The sequence below is a fragment of the Cydia splendana genome, chromosome 19 (assembly GCF_910591565.1).
Source record: "Cydia splendana chromosome 19, ilCydSple1.2, whole genome shotgun sequence".
In the NCBI taxonomy this organism is placed as follows: Eukaryota; Metazoa; Arthropoda; class Insecta; order Lepidoptera; family Tortricidae; genus Cydia; species Cydia splendana.
Window position 1 is genome coordinate 16,108,170 of NC_085978.1, and position 21,963 is coordinate 16,130,132.

Below are 21,963 nucleotides of genomic sequence, written 5' to 3' on the forward strand. Positions count from 1 at the left end.
TTATCTTGCTTTCATTTTTTATCCGTGTACATAGTTTTATAGCCTAAATCACAAATAATTAAATAATTCATGAATAAATATTTGGGGACAATCTTATACAGATCGACCTAGTCATAGCCCCAAACCAAGCAAAGCTTGTACTATGGGTACTAGCTCTAGGTAGTACTACTAGGCGACGATATACAGGGTGAAATTTAAATCACTGGCCATATTCATTCCAGGCACTAGGTTACACTTAAGGAATCTATTTAGCGAAAAAAAAGAGTACATTTTTTTTAAATTTTCATTTTACAATTTTTAAATACTTTCCACGAGTCGTGGTCACCCTATTACCACAAATGTAAACAAACCTAATAGTAGGTTTTAACAACAACATCAGCAAAACCCTTATCTGACCTTCACTAAACCTTATAATCGTTGCAATAGTCCACCTAGTTAGTGTTGGCGATGGTAGGCAGGTTTATCAATTTCGAGGGTAGTCTAAACCATTCCGCGCTAGCGGTAAACATAACGGTTAGCATAAATGATTAGTCACTCGTCACTCGCCAACCTTAAAATAATAATCGCGCGCGTACTAAGGTTTAAAAAAATGTTTTCGAACCGGGAATATTAGGAAATGGTACGGTGTTATTTATTAAGTGGTGAGTGTTTACGTGGTGCACAAAGATTATACGAAATGGAATCAGTTCCACGCCTTCGCAGACAAGGATTGAATCCAAGAGTACCATCTCGTACTCGGGACTTTCGTTAATTGCGTCGACTTTTAATCAAATGTAAGTACATAAGATGATTAAATTTTTTAAATACGCCTGAATGCAAAGATTCCTGACCTAGTTTTTACTCATTGTTTTTAAGCCACGGACGTTTTGTTAATAATCATTAGTCAGAAATAATATTTTAGATTAAAAATGGGTTGCCTTTGCATTTTGACGGCTCTAAGCCCGTTAAAGTATGAAGGAAAAATTAGCAACTTATGTAGGTAAGCGTCTTATCTCGCTGCAATAGGGTTCATAATTGGTGAGGCTATTGCAAACAGCGGGAGGGGCGGGGTGTCAATGACCTTAACTGATAAGAGAGAAGCGGGTGTAGTGGGTAGTTGTCGGTTCACCATAACGTACGAGGTTTTTAGGACAACTTGATGATGAGTTATTTCGAAAAAAATGTACTGAGCGGTATTAAAAGAAAAAACACGTGTTTAATATTTTTTCGAGTTCTTTCGGGTGTTTCAATTTGGCCAGTGAATTAAATTTCACCCTGTATACGTATAGTACATAGATCGATAAATAAATGCTTATATACATAGAAAACACCCATGACTCAAAACAAATATCTTTGTTCATCGCACAAATAAATAACCTTACCGGGATTCAAACCCAGGACCATCGGCTTCATAGGCAGGGTCACCGAATGGTCACTACCCACTAGGCCAGACCGGTCGTTACAAATGCCTTCCATAACATCTCCATCCTTTAATGCTTACTTCTAAGTATATAAGTAATCGTCGTATTGTGCCGATTTGTGCCACCAACATGAAAGAAGAGGAAATCCTCTTCTGTTCAATCATCGTCATATTAAATATGTTCTTATTTTACTAAATCTTTTGACTTTTTCATTCGTTCTTTATTCTGTTTAACTTCTTTTTTCCATCCGTCGCCTTTATCTCACCTAAAACGCACAGTGGGTGCTGTGTGCGGTCTTTTTTTCTATTTTCCCGGATCCGGTCCGGATCCGGTGATTTCAACCGGATCCGGTACCTCTTAAAAATTGCCGGATCCGGCCGGATTACCGGATCCGCCGGACCGGATTGCAATCCCTACATTTGACTTGCAGATTTACCGCATCTTACGGAACAGTACATCGTCATCTACATGAGCTATCAAAGTCGAATCACGATATTGTCCTAGACTTAGCACGTCTAATAATAATAAATTAATCCATGATAATCACTACACATTATCAAACAAGGTCCCGCGCCGCGTCTGTGTGTCTGTATGTTGTATTATACCTGAGGGCACAGAATAGATAATAGTACTAGGTACAGAAGACTCACTCTCTAACAAAACGCGTCTGTTACGATCAGGACAGATATGGCCGCTAGGTGGCGACAGCGCCACGCACGGCTTATGGCTTTCCCCAAAATTGGTGTCGAATGGATGTACTTTTAGCTACCTGTAGCAAAGTGACGAAATCGCGGAGTGAGCCACACCTGCTGAGGGTGAAAAAACTTGCATCTACATAATGCGTGCCAATGCAAGCCTTGCTTCAAAGCATAAAGGTTGACAGCGTAGCAATTCTATATGTTTTTAGCGCTGTGGGCACGACTACTCACGATGCGTAAATTCTTTTTGAACGCCGAAGATGTTCCTGGCGCCCAAAAGGTTTAATAAGAGACTAGAGAGATATTTTGAAATTTCTAGTGCTTAAAAAGATATATTGTGACTGTGTGGATCAGACCAGGCCTGTCTCCGGACAGTGACTCGCGGTGTGTAATCTATCCATAAAACACAGTTTAAGCCAATTAGAGAACGACTCATCGGTGCACGGTCAATTGCTTAACAGATATGACACTAAGAACATCTATGACTTCTACAACAACAGGATTAACTGTGTCTGCAATAGTTATTACTTGTTCAGTCTCAATCAGATATAAACGACTAAAGCGCTCAAATTTATTTGAGAATGCCCTTTAACAGAGGAAATAAAGCCTACAAGAACTAAAAAAAAAAACAAAAGATATCGCGCACTGCGCGAATCTTGCGATACGATACGATACAAAATATAAATAAATTATTGTACGAAAGTGGCCTTCGCGTGGGTTTTAACGTTTTACCTCAATAACTCTGAAATTATATTTCTGTTTAAAATTTAGCTCGCCACGACCCCCGGCTATACCGCTAGCTCGCTGGGAATTGTATAGAGTATAGACGACTAACATTGGATTTGGATTTTGGTACCGGTGTTGAGAATTGTCCGATATATTATGGATGCTCTAATAACACTAATAACGCCAGATATTATCTTTATCTATGCACAATAAGATTTATGAATTATCAATGAACAGTGTGGAACATGTATAATGAAATTTATAAAATCATAATCATAATCATAATCTTTATTGCTTATAACATGTCTATTAGGCTTTTAACTAGGCTAAGCCTGTATCTAGGGCATTTGCATGCTCGGCTAAGACGGGTTGTAACGCACGCAAACGAACTGATTAACTTTAAATATGGCGCCGATATTATCTGTCATCCTATAAATTGACGGAGATCGCAATAATGCTCGGCCTTACTTTTGACGCTGACTGTACTTCCAGGGACAGCTAGTGAACTATAATCTGCATCTTTAGGTATTTAAATAAAAGTAAACAAACAATTTGTACATTTTCGGGTAGTTACAACATTTATTGGTTAACCAACCAAATACAAAACCGCCTGGATCAGTCACTGAACGACCTGACTTCAACCTAAATTATTTGATCATGTAATGTTTTCATCTACTCAACTAGCTTAAGGAGCCATTTGAGGGTAGATTTTGTTTACTTTTATTTAAATACCTAAAGATACAGAGTATAGCAAAGGATGATTGTTACTATCAACCGCATTTTAAGTTTGACAGACTTTCGTCAACCATGAATAACGCCATAAGTACCAACTGATGTAAGTACCGGTTTATTTATATGTTAAACACAACTTGTGAAGTGTTGATAAGGAAACTACTTTCCTGAGAAACTCTTGAGTAATATCAATTAGAACGGAGGAAAAATATATTAGCGTGAGACCAAAAGGTCGTAAATGCATGAACCTTGTATGAAGATACGACATTAAGTTTCTATGGCAGAAATACTATTAATAAACAAACAATTTTACTTTCCGTTGAACGGAAAAACAACTCTAATAGAGATTAGGTTTTATCGAAGTAAAGTGTAGGTAATTTTACTACCTTACCTAGTAGGTAGGCCTACATTAAATAATTGCGGTAGGAAGAATCGATGCTCGAAACTAGACAATCGCGGTTGAGAGAACCAACCCTAAGGGATGATACCCTAAGGGAGTTGCACGCCGACTGCACGCCAACTCTGTTACAGATAGCCCCCTCTGCAGAGCATGCATGGAGGCAGAGGAGACAGCCGCCCAAGTCATTCTCGAATGCCCAGGGGTGGCAGAATACCGGGCACAACACCTCGGCTCGCCGGGGTCTCTCCCAGAAGTCGTCGGCAACGTCAAGGGTCTGCTAGGCTTCTTGGTAGAGTTGGGTTGGCAAGAATAGTGCCGGCAACCCATCACGCAAAACGTCGAGTTGCGGAAACCAAGCCCGCGAGAACCTTTAACCTAGGGTCCTAGCTAAATTAATTGTTCAATACTTACGCTATAGAATTTCCAATTTAAATAAAAATAAATAATAAAATAAATAAATTCTATAGGACATTTTTACACAAACTGACTAAGCCCCACGGTAAGCTCAAGAAGGCTTGTGTTGTGGGTACTGAGACAACGATATATATAATATATAAATACTTAAATAAATAGAAAACAACCATGACTCAGGAACAAATATCTGGTGGTATCATCATACAAATAAATGCCCTTACCAGGATTCGAACCCGGGACCATCGGCTTCATAGGCAGGGTCACTACCCACTAGGCCAGACCGGTCGTCAATTTACGTAGCAAGAACCCTAAATGGTATAACTATCCCGTGTGGCCCTAAAAGCTTAATACATATTATAGCTGACATTGGTCCTGGGTTCGAATACGTCTTCGTCACTTCGCCAGTAATGGACATTTTCTGTATCAGAATCTTGTATATGGGTAAATAATTTCACGGGTTTTACACATGTTTTCCTCTTGATTGTGGTTTTGATGTTGTTAAAACAAGATTTACGCATATTTTTGCGGTTACGGTAAGCATATGTGGTTTTCCTTAAAGTTAAGAACTGATAGAGAAAGGTGAGGTTAGTTAAAGATAAGGAAAATCAAGTAAACGAATAATAATCGAATTGACTCGCTAATCTTTTTACGTAAGAAGCGTTAGCAGAGTATGGATAAGGCGTGCGATGCGACTTTCAAACCGAAGTCGTAGGTTCAAACCCGAACTCGCATGTACAAACAGGAACACTCTTAACTGTCCATTGGTGGACCTTATGCCTTTTGTAATAAGGTTTAAGAACTGTCACTTAACAGTGTGGGCGATGGTACCAATACAAGTTACTTGGAAGTTATGTCTGAAATACAAATTGCTTTTATGTGGAGGAAAACAGGGAAACAGGCCTAATATAATAAATAAGGCCTACTGCTCTGTGTTGGAAAGTGAGATTATTCGTAAAAATGAGTGCCTGTGCCTCCTTGATGTGTAGGACTGTAGGTAATAAATAAAAATTAGGACAAAAATAATGTTACCTGTATCTCAAAATAAATAAATTAAGTGACTCTATATGACTTACTTACTACTTACTTACTTACTTGGTTGGCACGGTGACCCAAAATGAGTCTTGGCCTCCAACACAAGAGCACGCCACTTTGATCGATCCCTACTTGGACTCTATATGACACAGTGGGAAATACAAATAAAGTGAATGTCATACTGAAGGAGTTTCCCTATATTTGTCATATAACAACAGGGACTGTAGGATTTTCCTAACCAGAATTGAGGTCTTAACATTGTTGAAACTAATTTTGCTACTAATTTAACAAATTCACTAATATCACAAGCCTCACCAAGACCTCAGAACCTACTTAACCCTAAATAAAACACATTAAAATAACAACACATACCCTCTCCTCCAAATGTGTGACTCCAGCCAAGCTTTGATAAAACGTTGGTGTGTCCAGCTCCTGTACCGCATTGGCCTTCCCAGACAGCAACCATTTTGACAGCACCGTTGCGTCCTTGTGAATCAATAGCCAGGAACGGAACTGCTCAAATGTCACTTTGTCGTTCGGTCCGAACAGGCTGGTAAGTATTTCAGCACTACGATGAGCTCCGGTAAAGGGTAAAGATATGTTTTCCATGTGCAGGGCACTGGCAAAGTCCCATTTATATATGTAGGTGCCATTGTCGCCCTGATTGTTGACATATAATGTCCACAAAAATCTGAAAGAAGGGACTGTATGAGTTAAAAGTTATAATTACATATCAACTTTTTGACTGACACAAATCTGTCCACAACTTTTTTATGTTTCAGTTTATGGTACATTCAAGGCCCCAACTGTTAAACCTAATAATCAGAACCTAGTATATTACATGCCTGATTTCTTGGAAACTCCAGAGACATTTTGAGTAATGCAAGAGACACTCAAAACTATCCATCAAAAAGTTGATTCATCTATAAATGTGGAAGTATTGTTTGCAATCAAACCTAAGAATATAAATATGAAAGTGAATTAATTAGTCTTGTCAGCACAATAGAATATATGCAAATGAGGTGTAAAGCATTACATAATGCAGCATAAGCAAGTTAATAACTTACATAGTTAATAACCAAAACAATATGATACTTACAATTATCAAACACTGGAATTAACTGGTTTTCCAGTGCCAGGATGTTGATAAAGGATGAGGAAGATTATAATGTTTATAGGTAATACAATAAACATTAACTTAATTTACTACTTTGCAATCAATTAAGTTTGTTTATATCACTTATGTTTACAGATTAAAGTTACATCAAGTTGTTATTGACTTATAATTTGAGCTTTCTTCACGTCTCAGCAACAACACAACATTTGTAAACATTGCATTGCACCTCTAACAGGAAAATCAACTTAAATATGAGGTAAGATACTGATCATGGGAAAGTACAGTAAGAAAAATAGGGATACAGGCATTCTTACTTGATTTTCTCCTCTATGTTCCCCTTAGTAAGGACCACGATCCCACACAGCAGCTCCTTAAAGGCAATTCCTCTCTTGGTGCCACCACAGGCCTGATACAGCCAGTCCGCGACCTCATAAGGCACTCCGTCGCTCAAAACTTCGCGAACAAACGCCTCCAAGCTCAAGGACGTCCCGTTCGCGCCGGCACATCTCTTGAACGCTTCGCGAATACGCCTCAACTCGCTATCAGACACTGCAAACAATGATACGCGATTCAAATAAACTCAATTCATCTTCGACGCACTAAACTTTGAACACCGCGCATACCTCGTTTCACTGCATCCTCGTAAGATATAAAACAAGGTTTTGAGTCTTTCGCACCCATATTCGCGGGTTTTCAGCAATCATAACATTTTTAAAACGGTAATAAACACAAAGAAAGAGAAAATATTACAGCTGACAGCTCACGTCGTATGATCCGTAGCCATATTGAATATTTTTATTTTTTTTTCCTCGACCACATTCCGACTGGTTTTGCGATTGGCCGATTTTGCACGTTCCGTTTCACGTTATCGAACTCTGTAAATCAATGAAAGAGTACTTTTAAGTGATTGTTATCAACACAAATTAAAATAAAATAATCTTATTTTGTAACATAATTAATATTTAATACTTTGAGCTACCAAATCAAGTACTTAAATAATTAAATCAATTTATTCCGCAGGAGAAAATTTGATAAGAAGGTGCGTTTTAGTCTGTGGCAACCAGCTGATAAATTGACAAATTTGACAACTCATCTCGCTATTGATTGATGTTTACCCAGAGTTTTGTTGTACTTGTTATTGTTTTCGTCTTATTCGCAGAAATCTAAATACTTATCTAAATCTTTCCCAATCCCGGCTACATTTTATCGCCATGAAGTTAATGAACATAGCAGAAGTTAATAAAGCTTAGGTTTCGTTTTTATTTCGTAAATTATTTAAACCTTAAATGTCCGTGTCTTTGTGCGTTTTGAGTATAGAAATAGACGAGGACCTTCCCGACATGGGCGACAGTCCTGCTGAAATTGGTAAGCATTATTCCAACAGTAATAAATTGTCTAAACATGAGTAACTGAAAGGCTAACTACTTTTTCTTTGTTCTCTATTAACTTAAGAGAAATCATAAGTTACTTAATCATTTTTTAAATAACATATGCTTAATATACTTTGGCCAGGGACTCCCATTTCAAACATAGGTAGAGAGAATCATACTGTCTTTGTCTTATGCTGTACTAGCACCCATAAAAAAAGGATGAATACAGTTTTTTCCCTTCTTATTTACTGACAAATTGGGTTGGCCAGAATATATGTTACGACTTTCACCCAAAAACAATCTTTTAAAAACAAACCTTATTTTAAAAAATATTTTTTTCTTCTACCCTACAGAGGCTGCCAAAGAGCAGAAGAAAAAGGACCGTGGTGCACGGGAATCCAAAACCATTACAGTTGAGACATATGCCAGTGTCTTGCTTGGTCCTAATCCAGATATAGGTAATCAGCTTTAGTAATTTTTGTTACTAATTACATAACAAAAATCAAAATTACATTGAATTATCAATCATCATCAATTCAACATAATTATATGACTTGTCTTGATATTTTAGGCCAAAAATAACCACCCTATAACACCATCTTTTTGTATTTTTTCTTATGCAGATTTTTTCAACAGAAGCAAGATTCTGAAAAAGTCATGACTTTTACCATTTTCCCCTTTATTTTAAAATTTGTAGTATTTATTATTAATATTTCCATCAGGTATACTGCCCACTAGCTCCCGTCGGTCACCACCAAAAGACAGCATCATACCAGAAGATGATGACACCATCAGCTTCTTCTGCGGCAACCCTCTGGTTGAGGTCACTAAGGGGGTGTTGCATTTGTACAAGGAAAAGTGAGTATGGTAACTAAGGAATGAAAATTATGATGGGAAATAACTATGCTTCAAACTTAACCCTTTTCTCGGCAACATAATCTTGTAAAATACATAATTTTTACCCTCTTGTATGTTTTTGTTTTATCAGAATAAAAGTGAGACTTTTTTTAAGGCTTAAAACACCATTATAATTTTGATATACCTACTTTTATATTTACATACTGAACGGATTTTCATGTAGTTTTCACCTATCAATAGAGTGATTCTTGAGGAAGGTTAGGTGTATAATTTGTTAACCCATGCGAAGCCGGGGCGGGTTGCTAGTACTACATATAATAATTGCTTAGGGTGGTAATATTCCACCTGTCCAATTTCTTTGTCCAATGTGTATTGCGTGTCACATTTTGCTTTAATGAAAGAGTGAGAAATACTGACATTGGATAAAGAAATCGGATGGGTAGAATACCACCCTTAGTTACTCTGTGGGTGTAATGATTTGACCCCCTCAAGCATGTTTAGTTACAATGTTATTGTTAACATTGTCAAAATAATTACTTCAGTAAAGGCGTCAATTTTGGCCCTATAAAGACCATTTTTTAATGTGTAGTGAGCTGAAGGAAGCACCAGAGGCCAAGATGCTGTGCCTCCTCTCCGTACCGGGGTCGCTCGGCGCCAGCGACCTGCTGGCGTTCGCGGCGGCCTGCCAGCAGGACATCGCGCACGTCCGCGTACTGCGCGACGGCTCGCCCGACCACTACATGGCTTTACTTACGTAAGTATGCTCACGCTCTACCATGGCACACCACTGAGCTCGATCCTCAGCTGTCCTTCTCCAAACACTGCTGCTGCCTTCTGAATATCATCGCCCCATCTAGTTACAGGACGCTAAGCACAGTTGCGAAGGCCGTAGGCCGAGCTCTGCGTATTGTACGCGCTTCCCGCAAGTATCTTAATTACGAAGGCCGAAGGCCCGAAGCGTCCTAGAGGTGCGCGCCTTTGTCGAAGTATAATATTTGTCTTATCAGGATTCGAACCCGGGATCTCCTGCTTCGTAGGCAAGGTCACTACCGATTAAGCTGGGAGACCCTCCAAATGTGGAATACACTTCATGAGAATTTAACATCTATTTAAAAATACCGGCTTAAGAGCATACCATGGTTTTGTAGCGTCCAACTTGCGATATGGGATATTGATATGGGGAAATTCTGTACACATTCATCGTACTTTTCTAGCGCAAAAACAATGTGTAAGAGCAATTGCCAACATTCACATACCAACATCCTGCAAGGAATATTTTGTTAGCTTAAACTTACTAACAGTACACTCAATGTATATTTATGAAGTATGTATATTTGTTAAGCTACACAATGAAATGTTCACAAAGAAAAGAGAGGTAACACACATCAACACACGATATCCGGATAGACTCGTGCTCCCAAAAATGCACACTTCAATGAGGGGTAGAAATTGTTACGCCATGTGCATTAAAATATTTAATCATTTACCAGAGCAATTAAGAGAACTACCGCTCAAAAAATTAAGGTACAAATTATTTACTTGGCTGGTTAACAAATGTTTTTATAGTACCACTGAATATTTTAATAATGTAAGTACTTAACATCTAGGTTATTTTAGCGAGTAAAAAAGTAAGATTTGCATGACTTATTTAAGTCTAGATATATGGACCTGTATATCTGTATTAGCCTAAGATCTGTAAAATACTATATCTATTGCAAATAAAGATTTATGATTTATGATTATGATTTATGAAAAGTAAAAGGTTAATTGTCTTCCCTCAGGTTCCGCAGTAACGAAGCGGCCCGCGAATTCCACAGCGCCTTCGACGGTGTCCCGTACAGCAGCCTCGAGCCCGCAGCCGTATGCCGCGCGGCCTGGGTGGCGCGCGTCGCCAGCGCGCGCAGCGGGGCGCCGCCGGCCGCGCACACGGAGCTGCCGACCTGCCCCGTGTGCCTCGGTTAGTCTCCACAGCAGCCAGCATACAGCAGCCTCGAGCCCGCAGCCGTATGCCGCGCGGCCTGGGTGGCGCGCGTCGCCAGCGCGCGCAGCGGGGCGCCGCCGCCCGCGCACACGGAGCTGCCGACCTGCCCCGTGTGCCTCGGTTAGTCTCCACAGCAGCCAGCATACAGCAGCCTCGAGCCCGCAGCCGTATGCCGCGCGGCCTGGGTGGCGCGCGTCGCCAGCGCGCGCAGCGGGGCGCCGCCGGCCGCGCACACGGAGCTGCCGACCTGCCCCGTGTGCCTCGGTTAGTCTCCACAGCAGCCAGCATACAGCAGCCTCGAGCCCGCAGCCGTATGCCGCGCGGCCTGGGTGGCGCGCGTCGCCAGCGCGCGCAGCGGGGCGCCGCCGCCCGCGCACACGGAGCTGCCGACCTGCCCCGTGTGCCTCGGTTAGTCTCCACAGCAGCCAGCATACAGCAGCCTCGAGCCCGCAGCCGTATGCCGCGCGGCCTGGGTGGCGCGCGTCGCCAGCGCGCGCAGCGGGGCGCCGCCGCCCGCGCACACGGAGCTGCCGACCTGCCCCGTGTGCCTCGGTTAGTCTCCACAGCAGCCAGCATACAGCAGCCTCGAGCCCGCAGCCGTATGCCGCGCGGCCTGGGTGGCGCGCGTCGCCAGCGCGCGCAGCGGGGCGCCGCCGCCCGCGCACACGGAGCTGCCGACCTGCCCCGTGTGCCTCGGTTAGTCTCCACAGCAGCCAGCATACAGCAGCCTCGAGCCCGCAGCCGTATGCCGCGCGGCCTGGGTGGCGCGCGTCGCCAGCGCGCGCAGCGGGGCGCCGCCGCCCGCGCACACGGAGCTGCCGACCTGCCCCGTGTGCCTCGGTTAGTCTCCACAGCAGCCAGCATACAGCAGCCTCGAGCCCGCAGCCGTATGCCGCGCGGCCTGGGTGGCGCGCGTCGCCAGCGCGCGCAGCGGGGCGCCGCCGGCCGCGCACACGGAGCTGCCGACCTGCCCCGTGTGCCTCGGTTAGTCTCCGCAGCAGCCAGCATACAGCAGCCTCGAGCCCGCAGCCGTATGCCGCGCGGCCGGGGTGGCGCGCGTCGCCAGCGCGCGCAGCGGGGCGCCGCCGCCCGCGCACACGGAGCTGCCGACCTGCCCCGTGTGCCTCGGTTAGTCTCCACAGCAGCCAGCATACAGCAGCCTCGAGCCCGCAGCCGTATGCCGCGCGGCCTGGGTGGCGCGCGTCGCCAGCGCGCGCAGCGGGGCGCCGCCGCCCGCGCACACGGAGCTGCCGACCTGCCCCGTGTGCCTCGGTTAGTCTCCACAGCAGCCAGCATACAGCAGCCTCGAGCCCGCAGCCGTATGCCGCGCGGCCTGGGTGGCGCGCGTCGCCAGCGCGCGCAGCGGGGCGCCGCCGCCCGCGCACACGGAGCTGCCGACCTGCCCCGTGTGCCTCGGTTAGTCTCCACAGCAGCCAGCATACAGCAGCCTCGAGCCCGCAGCCGTATGCCGCGCGGCCTGGGTGGCGCGCGTCGCCAGCGCGCGCAGCGGGGCGCCGCCGCCCGCGCACACGGAGCTGCCGACCTGCCCCGTGTGCCTCGGTTAGTCTCCGCAGCAGCCAGCATACAGCAGCCTCGAGCCCGCAGCCGTATGCCGCGCGGCCTGGGTGGCGCGCGTCGCCAGCGCGCGCAGCGGGGCGCCGCCGCCCGCGCACACGGAGCTGCCGACCTGCCCCGTGTGCCTCGGTTAGTCTCCACAGCAGCCAGCATACAGCAGCCTCGAGCCCGCAGCCGTATGCCGCGCGGCCTGGGTGGCGCGCGTCGCCAGCGCGCGCAGCGGGGCGCCGCCGCCCGCGCACACGGAGCTGCCGACCTGCCCCGTGTGCCTCGGTTAGTCTCCGCAGCAGCCAGCATACAGCAGCCTCGAGCCCGCAGCCGTATGCCGCGCGGCCTGGGTGGCGCGCGTCGCCAGCGCGCGCAGCGGGGCGCCGCCGCCCGCGCACACGGAGCTGCCGACCTGCCCCGTGTGCCTCGGTTAGTCTCCACAGCAGCCAGCATACAGCAGCCTCGAGCCCGCAGCCGTATGCCGCGCGGCCTGGGTGGCGCGCGTCGCCAGCGCGCGCAGCGGGGCGCCGCCGCCCGCGCACACGGAGCTGCCGACCTGCCCCGTGTGCCTCGGTTAGTCTCCACAGCAGCCAGCATACAGCAGCCTCGAGCCCGCAGCCGTATGCCGCGCGGCCTGGGTGGCGCGCGTCGCCAGCGCGCGCAGCGGGGCGCCGCCGCCCGCGCACACGGAGCTGCCGACCTGCCCCGTGTGCCTCGGTTAGTCTCCACAGCAGCCAGCATACAGCAGCCTCGAGCCCGCAGCCGTATGCCGCGCGGCCTGGGTGGCGCGCGTCGCCAGCGCGCGCAGCGGGGCGCCGCCGCCCGCGCACACGGAGCTGCCGACCTGCCCCGTGTGCCTCGGTTAGTCTCCACAGCAGCCAGCATACAGCAGCCTCGAGCCCGCAGCCGTATGCCGCGCGGCCTGGGTGGCGCGCGTCGCCAGCGCGCGCAGCGGGGCGCCGCCGCCCGCGCACACGGAGCTGCCGACCTGCCCCGTGTGCCTCGGTTAGTCTCCACAGCAGCCAGCATACAGCAGCCTCGAGCCCGCAGCCGTATGCCGCGCGGCCTGGGTGGCGCGCGTCGCCAGCGCGCGCAGCGGGGCGCCGCCGCCCGCGCACACGGAGCTGCCGACCTGCCCCGTGTGCCTCGGTTAGTCTCCACAGCAGCCAGCATACAGCAGCCTCGAGCCCGCAGCCGTATGCCGCGCGGCCTGGGTGGCGCGCGTCGCCAGCGCGCGCAGCGGGGCGCCGCCGCCCGCGCACACGGAGCTGCCGACCTGCCCCGTGTGCCTCGGTTAGTCTCCGCAGCAGCCACCATACAGCAGCCTCGAGCCCGCAGCCGTATGCCGCGCGGCCTGGGTGGCGCGCGTCGCCAGCGCGCGCAGCGGGGCGCCGCCGCCCGCGCACACGGAGCTGCCGACCTGCCCCGTGTGCCTCGGTTAGTCTCCACAGCAGCCAGCATACAGCAGCCTCGAGCCCGCAGCCGTATGCCGCGCGGCCTGGGTGGCGCGCGTCGCCAGCGCGCGCAGCGGGGCGCCGCCGCCCGCGCACACGGAGCTGCCGACCTGCCCCGTGTGCCTCGGTTAGTCTCCGCAGCAGCCTCGAGCCCGCAGCCATATGTCGTGCTATCGCACCACCATCCATTATCACCAGCGCTTCCATCCAAATCCTTCAATTTTTGTTATTTTTTTGCATATATATAAAACTTTTTTTTACAGAGCGTATGGACGAAAGCGTAGCCGGCGTGCTAAGCGTGCAGTGCGCGCACGCGTTCCACGCGGACTGCCTGGTGAGATGGCGAGATGCTTCCTGTCCTGTCTGCCGCTGCGCGCAGACCCCGGAACCCAGGGGGCATGCCACCTGTGCTATGTGCGAGGAGGAACAGGATTCTTCTGCTTTAGGTAAGTTCATTGAAGCGCTCGTCGCCCCGCTACCCGCTGGCGTCAGACCGCAGCCTTAGGATCGGGTGCACGAAACTATTTAAAACATTTGCAAAGTTTTATTGTATGATGTTTCATACTTCAGCCCTGAATGACGGAGATCAATCTGTCTATCAAATGTGGATGATGGTGCAACTGAACCTTAATCTGGTTTACAAGTTTTTTCAAGCCATAGCTCTACTCGGCCAATGGGTAACATGATGACTTTAAAATTTTGGCCATATTTTCAACCTAATCTCGAAGTTTTCTAAGGGAGGGGTATTTTTTACGATTTTATGCTATACATATACGGTGAACTCTTTCTAATACAGTGATATGATTTGCAGAAGAGGGCCTAGAGGAGGGTCGCGAGCACAGCGGCATTTTCGAAGGTCAGCCGGACGGCGAAGGCGGCTCGCTGTGGATCTGTCTTATCTGTGGAAACGTCGGCTGCGGAAGGTATGTCAAAAATTGAAAAAAAAAAATCGATACCCATTTCTATTTTATTTCAAGAATCATAATTTCACTCGTTAAACTTTCCCTATTATTACTGGTAGAGTTTTAAAGAGTAAGTTCGGTTTTGCCAGCTATATCAGAGCTCACGCTCGTATTTAACCAGGGTCGCCGTTGCCGATTACTGCAGCATGACTAATCGAGTTATAGTTATATTATATACTACTATACTGGGTCAAGCAGATCTTGTCAGTAGAAAAAGGCGGCAAATTTGAAAAATGTAGGCGCGAAAGGATATCATCCCATAGAAAATTTGAATTTCGCGCCTTTTTCTACTGACCGGATTTGCTTGATCATCTATATCTTCAGTAACTAATTTGGTGTTTGTAGAGTGTCATGCGTTAAAAAAAATAAGTTTTCCCTCTTCCTAGGTACGAAAACGGGCACGCTGCGAAACACTTCCTGACGTCCAACCATACGTACGCCCTGCAACTGGGATCGAACAGGGTGTGGGACTACGCTGGTAAGATGACATTTTATTGTTTATTATTTCAAAAAGTGTTTCTCAATCACGACGCGACCGAAAATCATACACACCATCGTGTGACAAAGTTTCTGTCGGGATGCGATAACAACATTTTTTACGTTTCTGGGTGGCTGCCCACGGAGCGGCAGCTGACGTCCACTAGAGTTCATTAGCCATCAGATGGGCTTTAGGAGTCTATGGCAATTGAAAAACTTTCTGATTTTTTTACAGGTGATAACTTCGTCCACCGCCTGGTCCAAAACAAGGCCGACGGCAAACTCGTCGCGTCCGATACCGGCGATGAGGCCTGCGGCGGGGACAAGTTCGACTCGGCACAGCTGGAATTCACACACATACTCACACAACAGCTGGACAGCCAGCGGCAGTATTACGAGGGACGGATACAGGAGTAAGTACCATAGTGATCCTTATTGCTATGTTATGATTGTCGACCGAGCTAACAACAACTCGCCCGAAGTCACTAAAATTGCGAATTGCGACGTCGTTCAATCATATATCTACCTTGGGGCACTCATAACAAACAGTGGTGGATGTGCGGATGAAATCAAACGACGCATGGCTATCACCAGATCAGCCATGGATCGGCTCAGAAAAATATGGAGAAACAGAAACATCACAAAGGCCACTAAAATACGACTTGTCAGGGCACTAGTGTTTCCCATATTTCTTTATGGTGCTGAGACGTGGACTCTAAGGGAAAGCGAGAAAAAGAAGATCGACGCTCTAGAAATGTGGTGCTGGAGAAAAATGCTTGGCGTAACCTGGACACAGTTCCGAACCAACGTCTCAATTCTCCAGGAACTTGGTATTAAACAACGTCTTTCTTCCATCGTCCAGTGTCGTATTCTCACTTTCTTTGGACATATTACGCGTCGAGATGATACATCTGTGGAACGACTTGTAGTGCAGGGAAAAGTCGAAGGCACAAGGCGCGGTAGGTCACCAATGCGTTGGTCAGACCTAGTCAAAAGTGCATTCAATGAACCACTCCATGAATGTACAAGAAGGGCTACAGTACGGGAGGAATGGCGACGGATTGTGAAGCTTGCCACCGGCCCTGACATGACGACCACGACCACTCTGACAAGAGTGTGACGACAAAGAAGAAGAATTGCTATGTTGGTAAGGTCTGCAGTTCGACTCCGCACAGCTGGAGTTCACACACATACTCACACAACAACTGGACAGCCAACGGCAGTATTACGAGGGACGGATACAGGAGTAAGTACCATAGTGATCTTTATTGCTATGTAGATAAGGTCTAAAGTTCGACTTCACACAGCTGGAGTTCACACACATACTAACACAACAACTGGACAGCCAACGGCAGTATTACGAGGGACGGATACAGGAGTAAGTACCATAGTGATCCTTATTGCTATGTATAGTTCGTTTTTTTTAGCATTAGAAAGAACTTGACAGAAGGTAAGCGATCTTGACATGTCTTTTAATTGAAAAACGCTTTTGAAAAATCAGTAACTATAACTTATGAAAGCAGAAGAATATAAATGATCGTATTAGATTCATAATTGTTACATATTTGCCGTAACTTATTTTTAAAATGTGTTTTTTAATTAAAAGACACATCAAGATTGTTTACCTTATTTCTAATGCTAAAAAAAACGAAGTATAGGTAAGGTCTAAAGTTCAACTCCGCACAGCTGGAGTTCACACACATACTCACACAACAACTGGGCAGCCAACGGCAGTATTATGAGGGACGGACGGTCCCGTTTTTACCCTTTGGGTACGGAACCCTAAAAATAAAGTTTTTAATATAATTCCATGTCAATTTTAATAACAAAACCTCCGTGAATCACGCATATTTTTCGACTTTATAATACGTGAGTGACCCGTTGTTAATATATTTAATTGTTTTTCAGATTAGAAGCAGCACATTCATCTGAAACTGCGGCGTTGCGAACTCGCGCCACGGCGGCCGAAGCGGATGCAACCACGCTGCGCAAGCAGCTCGCCACGTTAGACAAGGACAACAAGAATTTAGAGAGAAAACTGCAACAGGTCACCGCCAAGTGAGTACTAACCTGAGGACCGCGAAACACGCGCAGAGGGGCTACTAGTACAGCGGCCAGAGGGGCTTATATACTGGTTGATGTGACTGGACAGTATCGTACCGACGAGTGGTACCGTTATGTTCGGCAGAGTTTACTGAGTACGAAATAAGAACTCGTCACTTCCTAAGACTGTGGAGGGGATAACTGTGACGTCACAAAGATGGCGGTCCCGGATTTCAAAGTTTTGATAATTACTCGGCAAGTTATTATCAGATTTTTAAAAATGAGGTGTCCTATGATAGCTGATGAAATGTAGAATAAAACATGCCATATAACTAATAGTGTAATTTAATTAATATTTTTTTTATTTACAAAAATCCGAAAATTTTACATTGGGCCTTTTTTTGTAGCCCAAAAAACACAATGTAAACGGCCACATAGATGAAAAATATGTCATATAAATCATTTAGATACATAAATAACCTATACGTTTCTTTTTGAATTTTGTAAATCGGATAATAAATAAGTAAACTACGATGATTTTACCGCAGGCGCGGCACATCGCACGGCGCGCGCTCGGATACTTGGAGGCGCGACTGAGAACGCTACTTAGAAGCTTAATTGAAATTACTTGAAGTTAAGGTCAGCTTGTGATTCTGCACAAGAAAAATGTTGCGCAAATCTCAACCATAATGTCGGTATTTATGTAAGCGGCAAGCAATAGTGTAGCTTATTGCAATGAGATAAAGTCTACCATTTTTTGTTATTTTGAGTAGGTAGTGGTACTTAACTCTTATTTTCTCAAAAGTCAAGCAATTTCCGTCAGTAGAAAACAGCGGCAAAAATAAAAAAAAATAGCAGCGAATGGTAATCGTCCCATAGAATCGCGCCTTTTTTACTGACAAACTTGTTTGACCGGCTGTAAAAGTCTGGATTTCGCCACAGCAAAGACGCATACAAATTCCATCATTTGTCGAGTTCCAAACTTTAAAAAAAGTTGGCCATATTAATATCCAGATTATTAAATTTTTCGCCAATCTGATTAAATTGCCCGCTCGAATCAGGAGGTGCGGACGCAAACGCTAATTTGGCTCGCCGAATTCAGCCGCCGATAATGACCAATATTACCGATAAGATGAGGTGCGGACGCAAGAATACCGATTTGTGAGGCCAGTATTTTTCATTGTGGGGCATTTTTTCAATTTAGAGGGCTCTAATATCACCATAAATCTAAAATTGGAGACTGGCGCCAATTTCATTTCTGATCAAATCGACCGATTTGATCAGTCCCGTCTGGATACCGCTTAAATGAAGGCGTAGATCCATTAAACAGCCAGACAGATGATCGATACTTATTATATTGGTAGCGCGACTATTTAGCTGTCTCAAATAGGTTGGCGTATTTGCAGCAGAAAAATACACCTCTATTATTTTATTTAAAAAAATAAAAAGGCGGCAAAGCAAAACTTTTCAATTGTTTTTAGTTTTTTCTGTGAAAATATATACATAAGAACATTGCATCTGTAGAATATTTCTATAACTTATACTTATTTATTACTTAATTTCATATTTCTTGCACCATTTTTGAGTAAAGCAGTATAAATGACTCGGCTGGAAGGCTTCTTCCGAGCCTCGACAAAAATGTACTATTAATAGCTTGAATAAAACTTAATTTAATGATTCCTCAAAACGCCGTAAACTGTTTTCAGACACATTTTTTAGATTACCTCTTGATTGGCATATAATACAACGAGTCCAATCGACACTTTTTCGTAAAAATAAACTTTCAACAGTCTCAAACATCTGTCAAATTAACATAGAACATGTAGACTCATATATTTACCTTGGCAAAATGATATCTTTTGACCCAAACAGTGGCCCTGATGAAATCAAGCGTAGAATAAACTTATCGTGGAAAAAGTTCTGGGCACTGAAAGAAATCTTTAAAAGCGATATGCCTTTATCAATTAAGAAAAAAGTTATGGACAGCTGTATTTTACCCTGCCTCACTTAATAGCTCGCAAACATGGCCACTGACTAATAATAGCAAGCAGGGCATACGTTCATGTCAATCAGCCATGGAAAGGTCAGTACTAAAAATCAGAAGAATAGACAAAGTACGCAACGTGATAATTAAGGAAAAAACCAAATTCATAGACTTTTTAGTACAGGCACTAAAGCTAAAATGGAGATGGGCAGGCCATCTGGCAAGACTGCAGGATGGTCGTTGGACGAAAGCAGCTACGGTGTGGCTCGGACCCACAGGAAAGCGCGGCAGAGGCAAGCCGCGCACGCGCTGGTCAGACGACCTTACGGCGGTCGCTGGCTCAAACTGGATAGCGACAGCTTCAGACAGAGAGCTCTGGAAAACCTTGGAGGAGGCCTATACCCTATAAAAAAGGGGTTCTCATTCATTCTTTTTATCTTTATTTATTTTGTAAATTATCATATTATTTGTGTAACGATGTTGAGAAATTAAAGGCTTTTTATTTATTTATTTATAATGATAAAACAAACATTATTTTAATTACTTATAGTTCGTAAAAACTTCTATATTAAGTTATCATAATTTATTGTGAATTGCATAGAAATGTTGGATAAATCGCTTGCCAGGCTACTTATGCTTAAAATATCATTAATTTGGTTCAATTATTATTTTGATTAGTTCTCACTAATTATCTTTATTTAATTAATAAATAAAGTGTAGAGTTTTTTGTTATTTTTATTGTTTGTTTATTTCCAGATACTTGTTTATGAGATGATAAGCACCAGTTACACCCACATTTTTTTGGTTATTTTAATATCTTTGATATGATATATCATATTTTAAAAAACGTTAAGTAGTTTTTGATCTACACTATACAATACAGCCCTCTCAGTCGCGCCTCCAAGTACCCGAGCGCGCGCCGTGCGATGCGCCGCGCCTGCGGTAAAATCATCGTAGTTTACTTATTTATTATCCGATTTACAAAATTCAAAAAGAAACGTATAGGTTATTTATGTATCTAAATGATTTATATGACATATTTTTCATCTATGTGGCCGTTTACATTGTGTTTTTTGGGCTACAAAAAAAGGCCCAATGTAAAATTTTCGGATTTTTGTAAATAAAAAAAATATTAATTAAATTACACTATTAGTTATATGGCATGTTTTATTCTACATTTCATCAGCTATCATAGGACACCTCATTTTTAAAAATCTGATAATAACTTGCAGAGTAATTATCCAAACTTTGAAATCCGGGACCGCCATCTTTGTGACGTCACAGTTATCCCCTCCACAGTCTTAGGAAGTGACGAGTTCTTATTTCGTACTCAGTAAACTCTGCCGAACACAACGGTACCACTCGTCGGTACGATACTGTCCAGTCACATCAACCAGTGTATAAGCCCCTCTGGCCGCTGTACTATACCGCGAAAACCGAAATTCGCAAATTGCGGGGATCTTTCTCTTTTACTCCAATGAAGGCGCAATAAGAGTTATAAGAGTGACAGAGAAAGATGCCCGCAATTTGCGAACTTCGATTTTCGTGGTTATAGCCCAGAGCCAAGGGTAGGAACCTAGAGCGTTCGGGTATTTTCGGCTCCGTTCGGCTCAGCATTGCTCCGAGCAATTATAAGGGTTGGCACAACTTGACATCCATTTGCGTGAACGTACTCTACATATATTCTGAGAAATTCATGCATTGATACAAGTCGAGGTTCGAACCCGCGATCTTTTGTTGAAAACCGCCAGGACACTAACGCTTCAAAGTGACTCATAAGGTGAAGGTGGTATAGGTTACGATCGCTAAATATGCTGACATTTTGACCCTTTTGTTGCAGAGTGACGTCACTACAGAGCTCGCTGGCCGAAGAGCGAGGTTTGGCGGCGGCTATGGCCGCCAACCAGGCCGAGTGGCAGTCTAGAGCGCAAGCTAGGGAGGATGAGTTCAAAACACAGGTAAATAACACAATAAAACACAGGTAAATAACAATAATCTATGATTCCAACCTATAGGAAATTAGGACAAACACGTTAAACTTGGAACAGATGGCGCAACAATTGTATTTCTGTGTTCGAGTTCCAGGTGTAGAATAAAAAAATGTTTATGAGTTATGCGCTCTTAGCTCACAGCTATAAAAATGCCTCAACCTTAACTTTTATATTATTTTTGTGCAAAATTGTATCACGTTTTGTGAATACATCTAATACTCATAGTCTAATAAAACATGGTCTTCCATTCCCAGAGTGACACGGGGCTACGTCACAACAACATGGCCGCTATATATAGCGCTATCGCATATTATCATATAGCGCTGTCGCATGATGACGTAAGCCCGTGTCAGTTAGGTGACCTAGAAAAGACGGGAATGGAGTACCAGGCGGAGTATATTATTATACCATGCTAATACTTATCAAAAAACAAGCAAAGCGGAGCCTTTTCTAGAGTTCCATTTTTTAATCTCATTATTTCCGACAGGTGACTGAACTAAAAGAGCAGCTCCGCGACGTGATGTTCTTCGTCGAAGCCCGAGGCCAGCTAGAGCGCACAGAGACCGCCAGCCGGGATGAGATCGCCGAAGCCAGCGTCAGCGTGGCGCCCGCCGCCAAGCCTAGACGGAAGCGCCGATAGCGGCCAAATACTTAGCATCCGTGGCGATAGTTATTTTTTTAATTATGACGGTTACCGCTGAAGCGTTTTTCAACCGTTAGCTCTGATGTAAATAAAATAAATGAGTCGAATATATGGTTGA

The 21,963-nt window shown here is 45.0% G+C and overlaps 2 protein-coding genes across 2 annotated transcripts in view; one reads left to right on the plus strand and one right to left on the minus strand.

The window, feature by feature from the left end:
* LOC134800381 (ubiquitin carboxyl-terminal hydrolase 32) overlaps positions 1-7,373 on the minus strand; it is a 79,145-nt gene extending 71,772 nt beyond the window's left edge. Inside the window, exons 1-3 of the mRNA XM_063772881.1 lie at positions 7,143-7,373; positions 6,834-7,068; positions 5,775-6,093 (exon numbers count right to left, since the gene is read on the minus strand). Coding sequence (XP_063628951.1) covers positions 5,775-6,093; positions 6,834-7,068; positions 7,143-7,200 — 612 coding nt within the window. The 5' untranslated portion in view covers positions 7,201-7,373. The remainder of the gene's footprint in view (positions 1-5,774; positions 6,094-6,833; positions 7,069-7,142) is intronic.
* Positions 7,374-7,589: 216 nt separating this feature from the next.
* LOC134800153 (BRCA1-associated protein) lies at positions 7,590-21,963 on the plus strand. The gene is made up of 12 exons (XM_063772627.1): positions 7,590-7,884; positions 8,243-8,347; positions 8,612-8,747; positions 9,337-9,501; positions 10,529-10,704; positions 14,009-14,191; positions 14,557-14,668; positions 15,094-15,185; positions 15,420-15,597; positions 17,093-17,242; positions 21,052-21,169; positions 21,690-21,963. Exons 1-12 carry the CDS (start codon positions 7,806-7,808, stop codon positions 21,840-21,842), a joined length of 1,647 nt encoding a protein of 548 aa, XP_063628697.1. The 5' UTR covers positions 7,590-7,805; the 3' UTR covers positions 21,843-21,963.

What these genes read in the sequence shown, in the direction of transcription:
- LOC134800153 (XM_063772627.1), top strand. Translation starts at nt 7,806, where the DNA reads ATGTCCGTGTCTTTGTGCGTTTTGAGTATAGAAATAGACGAGGACCTT. An exon ending in CACTACATGGCTTTACTTAC is followed by an intron (nt 9,502 to 10,528) that starts GTAAGTATGCTC and finishes GTCTTCCCTCAG; the next exon opens with GTTCCGCAGTAACGAAGCGG. An exon ending in GACCTGCCCCGTGTGCCTCG is followed by an intron (nt 10,705 to 14,008) that starts GTTAGTCTCCAC and finishes TTTTTTTTACAG; the next exon opens with AGCGTATGGACGAAAGCGTA.